Consider the following 13,931-nt stretch of genomic DNA (forward strand, 5'->3'; position numbering starts at 1 on the left):
GACATGTCATAACACTGCAGGCTGTTTTTTCTAACAACCCCGTCCTGCCCCCCTTTTTTCTTCATCACCTTTATTGCACCATCATTATCATATGAAGCGGGAAAGATGAACCTGTTGATCCCATCTGCTCAGAGTTTGAAGGGAAAAGGCATTTTAAAGAACAATTTATGGAAGCTAGCATGACGTTCCCAACAACTCAGGGCACACGAGTGTTCTTGGTGGCTTCATTTGAAAGGTTTATGTCTTTGCTAATGAATTAATTATTGCTGGGTGCCTAGAAGGGAAAACAAGTATGTACAAAGCATTTGCTCTAATGATGTAATAAGCATGGGGAAGCATGGGGAATCGCTTGCCTTCCTGTAATTACACACATATAGATAGAAAGGGGGCAATACAATTTCAGGCACTACTGTATGACCCGTTATCCAACAAATACCCCTTGTATCTGCTTTCTGCAAACCAGTACCCCGAGTGCAGAACTATACTATCTCAAGTAGAATACCTGCAAGTTCCCTATAAAATACTACCGACTACTGACATGGAACTAAACAAGCTTTCCAGTACAACCATAAATAATCACAGCTATTTACACCTTAAGGGGTTATATCATATCCTGGTAAGCCCTAAGCAAAGATCTTCTGGGCACCTGCTCAAACATTTTATGCCATGCTATCTCTGAGGATTTCAGTGAGAAAATTGGGAAAATAGAAGACATTTCAAGATTTCAATGTGCCTGATGTCCAACTTCCAATTCCCCAAAGCCTTTCCAGAAATGAAATTTGGCATTGAGTAGGAGGTGGCTACCATTGTACTTTTACTGCACTTGCACACCCAAAGCTATAAATGACACAAAAACTTTAAAATATGAGTGTTTTTGATAAATTGTGCTAAATGCAACCTCTGGATTATAGACCACTTTTATTATTCTTTTCATCATTATCTTTTCTTTCTATAGCTTTATATAACAATTTATGCAGCTCTTCTTACAGTACAAACACAAATTGATGCATTAAGAGGGCCTTGCAAGCTTACGATCTGGAGGAAACCATTAGTTCCCTTGCTACAGATTGTGTTTCTCAGCAACAGCAAGTGTAACATTTCAGTTATTCCATTTTTACTTTATTGCGGTACTAGACTTGAAACCTAAATCATAGCAGAATACATAAAGCATGCATGAGTTAGCTGATTTTGTTGATAGATGTAAAATTGGTGAATTACTGTGTAAGCACCAAGATTAAAATTGTAAGCTTGCGAGCAGGGCTCTCTCCATCTAATGTATCGGTTTGTCTTAGTCTGTCAATTGAGCGCTGCGTAAATTGTTGGCACCATATAAATAAAAGATAATAATAATAATAATTGCTCATGGTGGACGTTTACTGGGGTCCGTGATGGACAATTTAATGATGTTCTATGACCTTCACAAACCTTGCCACGGACTCTGGTGTCCTTGTATTGACAATTTGCCTATCCCTGGTCTAGAAGTTAGTTGGTATTTAACATCTGTCAAACATTTAGGCACATTGTACTTTTTTTGGTAGTCATATTTTTTCTAATATCTTACCTTCGCAATTCTTTGGTTATTTATCAATGCCACTGTGTAGGTGTTTCTATAACTACATCTATAAATCAGTTTTCCTTTGTAATGTTATGTATTGTAGTAATGTTCCTCTCTCATTTACATGTTGAAATGCCTACGTTTGGTATTGCAGACATCTTCTGGCTCCTGTAGACAGGAGACATCTCTTGAGACTCTCAAGATTTTGACCTTTACTAGCCCTGGTAATATGCAATTACCAGTATTGACAGATACCATTCTTATAGATGTCTTGAGATTTGATGTATTCATTGGATTAAACCTGAGTGATAGGGTTAAATAAAAGTCCCCTTACCTGCCAGTTTTTGGGTCCCTCTATATTAATAATGCTCAACTTAGCTTTTACAGATAATGTAGAATTTTGGATGAATATGTTTAAACGTTTAAGAGTCAGAAAAATACACAATAAACAAATAAATGAACAAAAATTACAAAGTATGGCATTAAAATATAGACTGCAATTTAGTTCCTTGGTGCATAGGAGATCTTGAAATTCTGGGTATATCCATGTTTGTTGATATAAATAATATGAGAGTTCCCACTTCTTAGTCCTTAGCATTATCTTGTTACTCAAGTTAAATCATTATTGGCATTGTAAATGGTATCCTACTAGTTACCATGAATTTTACCATCATAAATTAAAATTAAGTACCTGGTATATACTTTTGCATCTCCTCTTAATCTCACCAATTTGGTGTACAGAATTTTGTGTTTGTTTAAAAAATATTTTAAAAGAATAAAAAAAAAATTAACATTACTTATAATACTTGGTGTAGTTATAAGTAAAGTTAATTCCTTAAATGTGATATTTTTAAATGTACTGTTGCTAAATTAAAATATGCCCCATAAATCTCAGCACAATCAGGGTATACCCTAATATGGGTGCTAGTAGAATAAAATTGTTAAAAATTGTTAAAATGTTTTTTGACCCCATTCTTGAAATTATTATTGCTTTAATGTGCACTATAGCTGCATTGCATTGAAATGCTGTTTAGCATGGCATCATATTTGACATGTGTTATTTGGCATATTTTCCATATTTTAACAGACTGGGAAATAAAATCTCAATAAAAAATATGACCAAAAAAATACGACAAAACCTGAATTTAAAATATAACTAGGACTGGACAGTGATATGTGCATTAAGGAATTAAGTGTATTTTCTGCACATTGATAACATATCCTGAATTGATTTAATTACATAGATAAATGCAACTGATTACTTGATTTATTTCTTATATTATCAACGAAATGGTTAAACGAACCATCCTACAGAAGGCGAATGAACCCTTTATGGCTTGTCCATCTGTCCCCTTTAACTATTTTAGGGACATACCAATGTGGTGTTTTATTCCTTCTTTGCAGATACAAGGTTGAACTATTTTGAATTCATAGTCATAGGCAAGTATTTTAGATTCCTTAGAATAAAATATTAATCATTAATTTTGTCATCACTAAAAAAAGTAGACACAATTTCAATTGTATATTTATCTTAATATAGAGTACTATATATATATATATATATATATATATATATACATATATATATATATATATTTATATATATAATTATTTTTATCATTACCAAAAAACATACACTTATAGGAAATATTGGGTTTATTCTAGATGCAAGAAATTAAATTTTTTTTGCTTAAAGTCTGTTCTTTAAACCACACAAGAACACACAAAACATGATAATCTTTATCTGAAAATGTAGATTCGTAAATCTGGGTGCATTATATATAAATTGTGTGATTTCCATCATTATACATATATAAATAGATCTAGCATCATTAACATGCAGATGGCAAGCATTTTTTCCGTTTAGTTTTTTTTCCCGCGATGTGCAATTTATGCTTCTTATACAAAAGTAAATGAATAATGGTATTAATCAAGTAACCTTTAGACTGCTGAGAAGTACAGCTATATTACCTGGCTCGGTAAAGTGCAGCGGTGGGTAGGCAAGGGTTAAGTAAAGCGCTGTAACGGGAGAGGAGGCTCGGATTTTGACCCTTTGAAAAGGGGCGGGGCTTAATCACACTAAGTCAGTGGAAGGAGTCCGTGGTCCGGCAGACAGGAGCCGATTGCGAGTCAGGCACGGAGCTGTCCAACCTGCAGCATCCTGATCAACCGTACAGACCGACACTCCCGAGCTAACACGGGCAGCACCGAGACACACAAGACTAAGGTGAGAAGTGGCATTTTATTTCATTCTAACTATATCACTTTTAATATAGATTTTAAGCACCTAGGGGAGTATAGTTATATCTATCTATCTATCTATCATCTATCTATCTATCTATCTATCTATCTATCTATCTATCTATCTATCTATCGAGATAGATAGATAGATAGATAGATAGATAGATAGATAGATAGATAGATAGATAGATAGATAGATAGAAAGATAGATAGAAAGATAGATAGATAGATAGATAGATAGATAGATAGATAGATAGATAGATAGAAAGATAGACAGAGGTAGCTATATCTGGACTTGACCTAAAGTCAGTGCTGTGAAATATATTCTACTTCTTACCCTACCTTGTGATAGTGTGCACAGAATGCATGTTTACACCTTACATGTTCCAATGACACAATTTACCTGATTTAATCAGTTATATAGGCTTTCTATATTCATATTTTAACGTTATACTGCTAATAAAGTAGAATAACATTACCTAGAAATAAAGTCAGGTCGCAGTCCCTGGTGTTTCAGAGGATAAACTAATTGAGCCATCATTGTTTGCATAGTGTTTCAGTCTGTAATTAGCTCAGAGCATCTTTAAGACTCATGAGCCTAGTTCATAGGATTTTTAAGACAATATTCGTTAAACTGCCAAACTTTTTGTACAGAAAACGAGTGTTCTTTTAAATCACCCCTCTATTCACCCTTTTAAATATTTTGCCATTTTTTACATAGAAATATATAATTTGACAACAGATAGGAAATTTGATTCTTTTAGTCTGCCCCAAAGTTTTGATCCCAATTTTTTGTCAAAATCAAAAAATCTATTTCAAATCTGTAATGTAATCATGTCAGCTGAAGTCTGGCTTTTTGTGAATCAGAAATGTTTAGAAATGCAATTACTCAAGCCTTTTTCATTTGAAAACCATGCTTTGAAATTAAAAAAAAATATGTACAAAATAGAAGCACTTTTATCTGTCTTTAGAGGATTTAAACTTACCCCGGTTTTCTGTCCGTTTAGATCTCACCCAAAATATATTTTACAAGGAATTGTCCATAGAAGGGTTAATATTGTAGATAATTCTGCTCTTCCTCCACTTCCCCAAATAATGTTAACCTGTGTGCACTAAGCACAATAGATTTGCCTATTTATACTTTTTATCTTATTTCATCCCAATCTTTTAAGAGAAAGAAAAGGGTCTTCTCCTTCTGTATCAGTAGGTCTTAACATGCATTCATTTTGTATACTCGGAATTCTAATGCTTGAATAGAAATATTTCAAAAGAAAATGAAAAATGTTTTGTTTATAGAAAGATAGCATATAGTAGTATTCTTTCAGAGCTGTACCTTTTAAAACAAGTATTGTTTGAGCCCAAAGGATGGCTGTTAAATATTCTATTACAGAATTGATAGGATCCAATATGGAATTTGCTTTATAAGTAGGATTGTATATACACTGCATATGAGGATATGCTAATGTTTTCAAACCCACGTGAATTTAGTATAGCTATGGTTACTGGCAGTTTCCATAGTAGTCGTTGCGATAATAAAGTGGTGGATGTGTTTGGTAATATAGCTAGATGGGGGAAAAAATAAAAGTTTTATAATGAACATGATGAATCTACCTAATATATATCTAAGATATATTTTAATAATATGGGAATGGAACTGCAGGTTGATTTCCATAGAAATGTTGCTATAGTCATTAGTCATAAATCTGTGTGTTAAGTTGTTGTTTCTCATTACAGGATACATTGGCATTTAGGGCAGTGAGATGTCTGAAATGGTCAGTGTACATGGGTGGATGGAGGAAGCTTTGAGCTCACAGGATGAGTTAAACGAAAGTCAAGGACAACCTACATATGACATGCTGTCGGGTCTGGATCATGACGAACATGGGAGCATAGATGGGGAAGAGGAGGAAGAAGAAGAGGAGGATGGGGAAAAACCAAAGAAGAGAGGACCCAAGAAAAAGAAAATGACAAAAGCAAGGCTGGAGAGATTTCGGGTACGGCGAGTTAAAGCCAATGCCAGGGAGCGTACAAGAATGCATGGGCTTAACGATGCACTGGACAACCTAAGGAGGGTCATGCCTTGCTACTCCAAAACACAGAAGCTGTCAAAGATTGAGACACTTCGGCTGGCCCGGAACTACATATGGGCATTATCGGAGGTGTTGGAAAGAGGACAAACTGCTGAGGGTAAAGGTTTTCTTGAAATGCTTTGCAAAGGACTTTCACAGCCAACAAGTAACCTAGTAGCTGGATGTCTTCAACTGGGACAGCAGACAATGTATTTGGAAAAGCATGAAGAGAAGCCACACATATGTGAATCTACCCTTCCAGGTCACACCTACAGTTATCAGTCTCCAGGTCTACCTAGTCCGCCATATGGTAACATTGAAGCTCACCACTTGCATTTAAAACCTCCGTCATTTAAATCCGCAGTGGATCCGTCTATGGTTAATCATACCTTAAACTGTACCACTCCACCATATGATGGTGCCCTTACTCCACCTCTAAGCATAAGTGGGAACTTTTCATTGAAGCAAGATGCTTTGTCAGATATGGACAAGTCATTTGCCTTCCGTTCTCACTATACATCTCTTGGGCTTGGTGGATCCCATGGGCATGGGTCACATTTTCAAACTACAGTTCCACGGTATGAAATTCCTATAGACATGGCTTACGAATCATACCCCCACCACACCATTTTCACTGAATAAATGTTCTTAACGAAAGTGACTCTTACAAAAGAGATTCACCTGGAACCGTTTAGGAAAACCAGGAAAAAAAATCAAACTATTTTTTCTACGGTCATCTCCTACCTAAAGTTTATTAGATAACTTTCTTGATTTTAAAACTGCAATAATTTCCTGATCCTTTGCATATTTATTTCACGTGGTACTAGTTGTCTTTTGTAGGGCTGGGTGAAAAATAATATATTTTTAAAAACTACATTTGCAGGGGGGGGATTTCTGTGAAAAACAGGTTTCATGGTAACTCCCAAAAGCATCGACAAGTACTGGTGGGTGAGAACAGGCAGTTTCCACACATTTTCCATCTCACTGCATGCAACGTTTCCTGATCCATTGGGTGGAAACATGGATGCTGGAAAAAGGTCCCACGTATTTGTGGAGATAGGGAATTTTTTCACCTGGCTCTAATTTTTTGATTCTCCTTTTACATCTTATTGTAGCACCTTGGTATTTAGAACTTATTCTGTGTTCCCCTGAAGTAGAAAAAGAAAATGAAACAGATGCAGTGGAAAATAGAACCATTCAGACATACGAATGATATATATATATATATATATATATATATATATATATACTTTCCTTCTTTTTATGTTGTCTTTATGGCGATATGATGTAAATAAGGCATTGATTATGCACCATTACAAACAAAATTAAGGGTTATTGCAGCACAAAATTGCCTTCTTTCCTCATAATATATATTTGGAGCGGAAAATCCCCACAATATTTACAGAAGTTATGTCAGTAAAGCTAGGCCAAGGGTTATTTGGCAAATATAGAAAAGATTAAACAGGTTCCCGAATGCATAATGAGAATTGTCCTGGGTAAAATCAGAGGGAATGAAGAATTTAAAAGCCAATCTTTTTTATAGAAATGAATGCTACCTATGAGTAATCAGCAGGAGGTACAGGGAATAGTGTCTTAACCTACCCGAGATAAAGGAGACTCCAGTTGGTTGAGTCTTAAATATTGTTTGCCTGCACACCCTGCAATCTGTATCCATAGTATATGAAGAATCGGAAGAGGTTTCAATAGAGCCGTACTCGCTGAAGAATTCCCTGTCCCTACCCATGATACAGGCTGGCTAAATCCAGTCATTTTGCAAATATCATAAAAAACAAAGAAACCAGCATTGTAAAAGTATTTGAATTAAAAAAATAACCAAACATTTGAATTTATTTAATGATACAAGCATCATGTAATATACCATGGGCCACAGGTACATATGAAGAAAAGTGCCATTTGTGTGACAGGAAACTCAACTTTTTAGTACTCCTGGTTACACAGATTCTTAATCCTTATTTATTACAATGTATTATTTATTATTTATTGAATCCATATTTATTATTTGGTAAATAGTTGAAGATATTTGTTACTGTTCAGTTTCTGTGAAATATTTTTTATTACCGTAATTTTTTTTTGTATTTTTTTATTTATATTATTTATTTCCATTTCTTTGATATGTTGTACGTCGTGATAACACTTTGATTACCTTTTTTCCCACGTTTGTATTACAGCTTACTATGTAGTTCATCAGGCATTGTGCGTAAGAAATCGTATTTTTCTGAGAAGGCCGATAAGCATGTAGTCATTAAAGGTTTTGGAGTCAGTCTTTAGATTTCCCTTTAAGAAGTCCTGGCAACTGTTGTCATTCACTTACTATAGGACTACTGCTCTCAATACCCTAAACCAGCCAATGGAAGTGTTATTCATGCCAACCAGTTCCATCTAATCTCCTACAGTTTTAGGATTTTCTCAGTTAAGTTGCTGTTCTACTAAGAGAAGACATCCATTTATTTCGTTAAAATGTTAAGCTACTAAACCTTAACAGATCTGCCATTTCATTTTTTCTCTCTAACCACATAGAAGAACATAGAAACTGAAAAAGTTTCTTAAAAGTTTGTATGACAACAACCTGCCAGTGTCTCCTTCAGTGTGTCGCATGACAATTGTATGTTTCCACCAAAAACTGCAGAAAGTTTTTCCATGATTTAAGGAATTATTTCTGGGAATGGTTTGGACATTCAACAGCATTAAAAGTAATGTTTCAAATGCTGCGTTAATTGTTCTGTTCAACAAGAGCTTTTTGAAACATCAAGTTTAATGATGACAGACTACGCAAACTTAGTGTAGTTGATTAACCATGTAAGGATCCACCAAGATGAAAGTTTAATACATGCTAAATTTATAGAAAAGATAAATAACAATTAATATATTGTACCTGTCTTATTCTTATATTTGGATGTATCTAGGGAACAAAATCTTTTTTGTAAGGTACCAGTCACAAAATTCATTGTGTTTAGGTTAAATATACTTGTGGCTTATAACAAGGCCTATGATGTCTGAAGGAATTCGTATTTATGGAATTTAAAGTATTTCACACCATTTTTGCAAAAAGGAAAAGAGCGTTTACAGCTGGCGATGGAATCTCCATTCTGTTGGCTACACGATTTTCAATGGACGCACATACAAAAATATTAAAATGCAAGGAATAGAAGGATAATATATATTAGCAGACATTGGTGCTGATCCTTTACCAAAGCAGCCGTTAGCAATACAATAGGAACCCTTATATTAGCATAAGTCTGTGTGAGCATATGGCAAAACAATATCCTAATGATGTTCAATAGGGTGAGTGTAAGTGGCATCATTTCCCAGGAGCTAACAAAGGATCATGGGACTTGTCAGCGACTGGAGAGATGCGAGATGCCTTCACTTGAACATGACTGACCTTGTTAAGATGCAGCGTAAAGTGAAAACCTCAAAAGCGTATGTGTGAAAGTGTGAACATGCACGATTTTAATCATGTGTCGGGCCCACTTGTAAACATGGCCATTTGTTGATGGACAAGTGAAGAAGAGAGAGAGACAGATGAGGCTATTTATGGTATTTTACATGAACGATAAAACCATTAACATTCGTGTAGAAAGGGAAATTATGCCATGCTAACACTGACTTTATCACAATGTGTTTCTTTACCATAGAGTTATTATCAGACACACGAAATCAATGTTAACGCTGTGAATTAGAGTTCCCATCATGGAGAGTGCAGGTTGAACAAGTTGGAAGATAAGCCAGTGGTTAGATACTTCTGCTTACTATGCATATGCAGTTATAGTTATCTGTGACATTGTATTAACCTTTTCAATGCTATATCATGTGTTGCTGTGGCATACACCTTTTTGCATAAAAGTGACCAGAAAACTGTTTTCATAAAATGGCATAAATGGCTGTTTTTGGCATTTTTCCTTGTTAGGAAGACTGATTTCGTACACTGTGTATCTATTTGTACCACCTTTTGTTAACTGGCTGAAAGCCAGAATCTAAAGACACTATGATCATCTTGCAATGTTTTGGTCGAAATAAAGTATGAGTGCCGAGAACTTTATTTTATACTGAATAGGAAATGTTTATCGTTTTATAAAGAAAAGATGAAAATGTTAAAAACACTTTCTTGACTTCAATAAAGTTGTTATTGTTCAATCTGTGCACTAAGAAGTATGATTTATGTCTAAAGAGTGGGCCTCAGCGGGTTACATCTTGGACTAGACCACGTCTCTGACTGTAAGGAAAGCACAGCTTAACCATAAACTCAGAACATCCACACAAAGCACGAGGAATTGAGCATGATGATCAGGTTGTTGTCTACCCATGGTCAAAGGAGCGTAAATTAAACCCAAAAGACTTAATGTCTCTAAAACATTCAGATCCTAAAAACAAAAATAATAACTCATTTTCCAAAACAATTACATACAAATATATTTGATATACAGATATGTGTTTAAAAAAAAATAATTTGCATAACATGCACCAACTTTCAGTATATAGACGCGGACAATGTCTACTTTTCATATAGTTTCAGGAGAATAGGTACACCGGAACTAATATCCACATCATCACACTATTAGTCGTCCATGTGAGTTCAACAAACTACATCTATATTTCATTTCTCTTTAATGGCTGTGTGTGCTTAATAAATTAATTAAAATGTCTAATATAAGTGTATTTATAATTTTTTATTATACATAAATGCATAGTTTGAAATGTGATACCATGTCAATAAACAAAAAGATTTTTGTAAAAGTAAAAAATAAACACATAAATTGTAAGCTTTTTCCATTTTCCATCAGTAGTACCGGTAGTGTCTGTTTGTGTTACCTGACAATTAAGCTTTCCTTAAAAAAAGAAATAAAGAAATATTTTGACAAACAATTTTTCTAGTAAGAGGCTGAGTTTATGTATTAGAAATTACATCTCTGATGCTGCAATTAGATATGTAAGTGTTATGTAGAACAAAGCGCTATGTAGTCTACACCTTCTGCTGGAGACCAAGCAGAAATACCAATCTGTATATTTTATTATTAAAACGAATAATTAAAAAATTCCCATGAAGCACTTGTTGGAAAACAGGAACAAAATCCATCCCTCCTTTCTTTTTCATGTCTTCCTCTGTGTTACGTGCCCATCACCCACCCGGACTCAGATGCCATGATGCAAAGTAATTGGTAAAGTAACTTGTGACTGGGACAAGTGACAGAGGTCCTGGCTGTCAGCTGCACCCAGCACTGAGAGACAATCAAATTAAGATGTCACTGTTTGTGGGGCTGTGGCTGAGCATCTGCTCCCACTTTCCATGACAAAAGAAGATTCTAACTAGAGAGCGCTCTGCCAGTATTAACTAAACCATTCCTTCCAGGCACATCGACAAGAACGCAGAGATTCATTAACACAAACCTCTGTTTGCCTCTAGAGAATCCCCTAACAGTTACTTGGGGGACAATGTTATATTAAAGTATTGCAATGAGATTAGAAAAGGTGCCAATAGTCATCCATAGCATTCACCTTTATTTGCGCTCATAAAGTTGATCATTGATGCAACAATGTCATATAAATTCCACCCCAGCATCCAACGGGGTTACTGCTTTGCCTTTTAAAAGAGATTATGATTAAGTGCCATTAGGGGGCAAGAAACATGTTAAGTGGTTGCCTTTTTGTCCATATCCCCTCATTGTCAAAATTATTATGTAATAAAGCTTATTTACAGTTGAACAAATAGACTTTTGGTATATATTGGGCTAGGTATGTGGATGGCTTTTACCTTTTCTGGATTTATGCTTCATCTACAGAATAGGATGGTATTGTCAGGGAAAAATCCAGGAAAGGACAAAAGCCTGCCCAGCCTCCATAGCAAACTTACTTTGTGCAAGGCATACCCCATTGCCCGGCATAGAGGATGGAGGCGGCAGAGTAGGTGACAGAGTATGGTTGGGGTGCTGCTTTAAGTCAGGTCTACAGCAACACCCAACCAAAATATGCCACTTGGTACATGAGAATTATTTCCTCAGATGTATACACATGAATACATAAACACATACACGGTCATTCTGGTTCTGTATGCTTAATCCTTAGGCCTTAGGCATTAAAAACAAAACAAAGTTGACATCTCTATTCTGCTTTTACCTAAACTTTTAGCTTCATGGGCAGTTCAATGGAAAAGGCATTTGGGGTACATAAACTATTGAATTGCATTCTGGATCTTCATATGCACACATGCTGCTGTGTGCTTACAACTAATAATATATACAATAAAAGAAGAATTACTTCACTCCTTTCCTTTGGGTTAAAATTTGTGTTTGGCGACCCCTAGTGGGATTATTGTGTTTAGCTACCAGATAAACCAAACAAGTAAAGTGCAATGTTTCTGAATCAACATTTTATTCCACCTTATAATTCAAACGGTTTTTACATCTGTATCCTCGAATGCACTCATTTTCTAAGCTTGTTCTATGGATATTTAAATGCTGTCCCCTGGAAAGGGGTTGCTTATGTCTTTTATTCTCCATTTAGCAAATTGGAAAACAAAATATTTCTGTATTTTAACCATTAAAGACCCTGCACTTGTCTTATTAAGAAATATCTTCTATAAAATGCCAGTGTGACCATCCTCAGAATTACTGTTTAAGTGGGTTTAGTAAGATACATATATTTAGTCTGATACATCAAATTCCACCAACTTTCTACGTTATGTTATGATTTTTGAATATACTGGTTTATATATATATATATATATATATATATATACACCAATGTTTGACATTTGACTTCATGTAGTATGTACTAATACTAAGGTCCCCACTAACTTTAATGCTCAATTTTCGGGTAGTAGTCTTCTCCAATTGCTTGCAGGAGAGTATTAATAACACAAAGCAGGCTCTGATTGTCCTTATTCTCAGCTGAAAATGTAAAAATGTTGCTGAGCTCATGGGGGACCCAAATCAACAGTTACAGCATCTCCATTACTCTAAAACCCAAAAATGAATCCCTGTTTAATTAAAAGTGTTTTTCAGCACTTGCAGCACATTAAGATCTGTAGCCATCCAATGTGCACCTGGATGATAACACAATAAGTAGCTGGTGGAGCTGGTCTTTGTTTCAATTAAAAAAACATTATATCCATTTTAATAAATTTGCTTTTAAATTGAAAGAAAAATAAAGCTAATTTATTCTATAACTTTTATTTTTATCAGATCATCGGATTTCTGTATCTATCCCAGTCCAGATTTGGCTATAAATGTTTAAGATTTGTTTCATTTTTGCACTATATTATTAAAATATTGATATCATATAATGAAGCTCTTTCAGGTTGGAAACGTTAAGAATCAGCTCTGACATACAAAGATAATTTAGTGTCATTGATACCTAACTGGAGAGATATTCAATTTTCTAATGTGTACCAACTGCTCGGTGCTTGTCTATCAAAAATGTAATACGGTCTGTGTTTTTGAGAAAATAAAATAATAAATATTAGTCTCCAGTTCTTTATTTCATCCAGAATCTAATTCTTAAGGGACATTATAGTAATCCATAGGTTTATATCATGATTAATTATTTTTAATAAAAATCATAAAATCAAAGGCAAGATCATGTGAAAATTTTGCATTAAAATTGTGGAACTTTAGTAATTTGGGAAGCCCGGGAGTGTACAACCATTGAATCGCATTTTACTCAAGATTGGTCACAATCGTACAGCATCTGAAAGGAGATGTCTTCAGAACTCATTTATTATTTAGAGGCGTTTGAGGCGGACATCCAGAAGTGGAGGGACAAGTGAAGGGACAAGTGATCGTGGCCACAACAAAAGGTCATCTGTGTTGAGCCAAACAAAGGAGATAAGGAGGAGATGTAGAAATAGGCTCTAAGGAAAACTCCACTGAAGACATCCAAAAAGTTCTGAAACACTCTACTTTGCAAGTCTTTAACTAGCCTGGCCAAGGGAATATCCATAAATGGGGTCATGAAAGAAACAACTGGGGACAATTTTTACAGGAAGTATCCTAGAAGGGGAAACACATTTTAAATGATGTAACAGTTAAGGCTGCTTGCATCCCAAGGGA

At 35.0% G+C, this 13,931-nt stretch overlaps 1 protein-coding gene across 1 annotated transcript; it reads left to right on the top strand.

Annotated features, from left to right (window-relative positions):
• The first annotated feature begins 3,668 nt into the window (after positions 1 to 3,668).
• On the top strand, positions 3,669 to 6,537 carry NEUROD4 (neuronal differentiation 4). Its single transcript, XM_053457729.1, has 2 exons — positions 3,669 to 3,782; positions 5,531 to 6,537. The coding sequence occupies exon 2, from the start codon at positions 5,557 to 5,559 to the stop codon at positions 6,505 to 6,507; it is 951 nt and encodes a 316-aa protein (XP_053313704.1). The 5' UTR covers positions 3,669 to 3,782; positions 5,531 to 5,556; the 3' UTR covers positions 6,508 to 6,537.
• The last annotated feature ends 7,394 nt before the right edge of the window (positions 6,538 to 13,931 follow it).

The sequence above is a fragment of the Spea bombifrons genome, chromosome 2, assembly GCF_027358695.1.
Source record: "Spea bombifrons isolate aSpeBom1 chromosome 2, aSpeBom1.2.pri, whole genome shotgun sequence".
Taxonomy (NCBI): domain Eukaryota; kingdom Metazoa; phylum Chordata; class Amphibia; order Anura; family Pelobatidae; genus Spea; species Spea bombifrons.

What these genes read in the sequence shown, in the direction of transcription:
- NEUROD4 (XM_053457729.1), top strand. Translation starts at nt 5,557, where the DNA reads ATGTCTGAAATGGTCAGTGTACATGGGTGGATGGAGGAAGCTTTGAGC.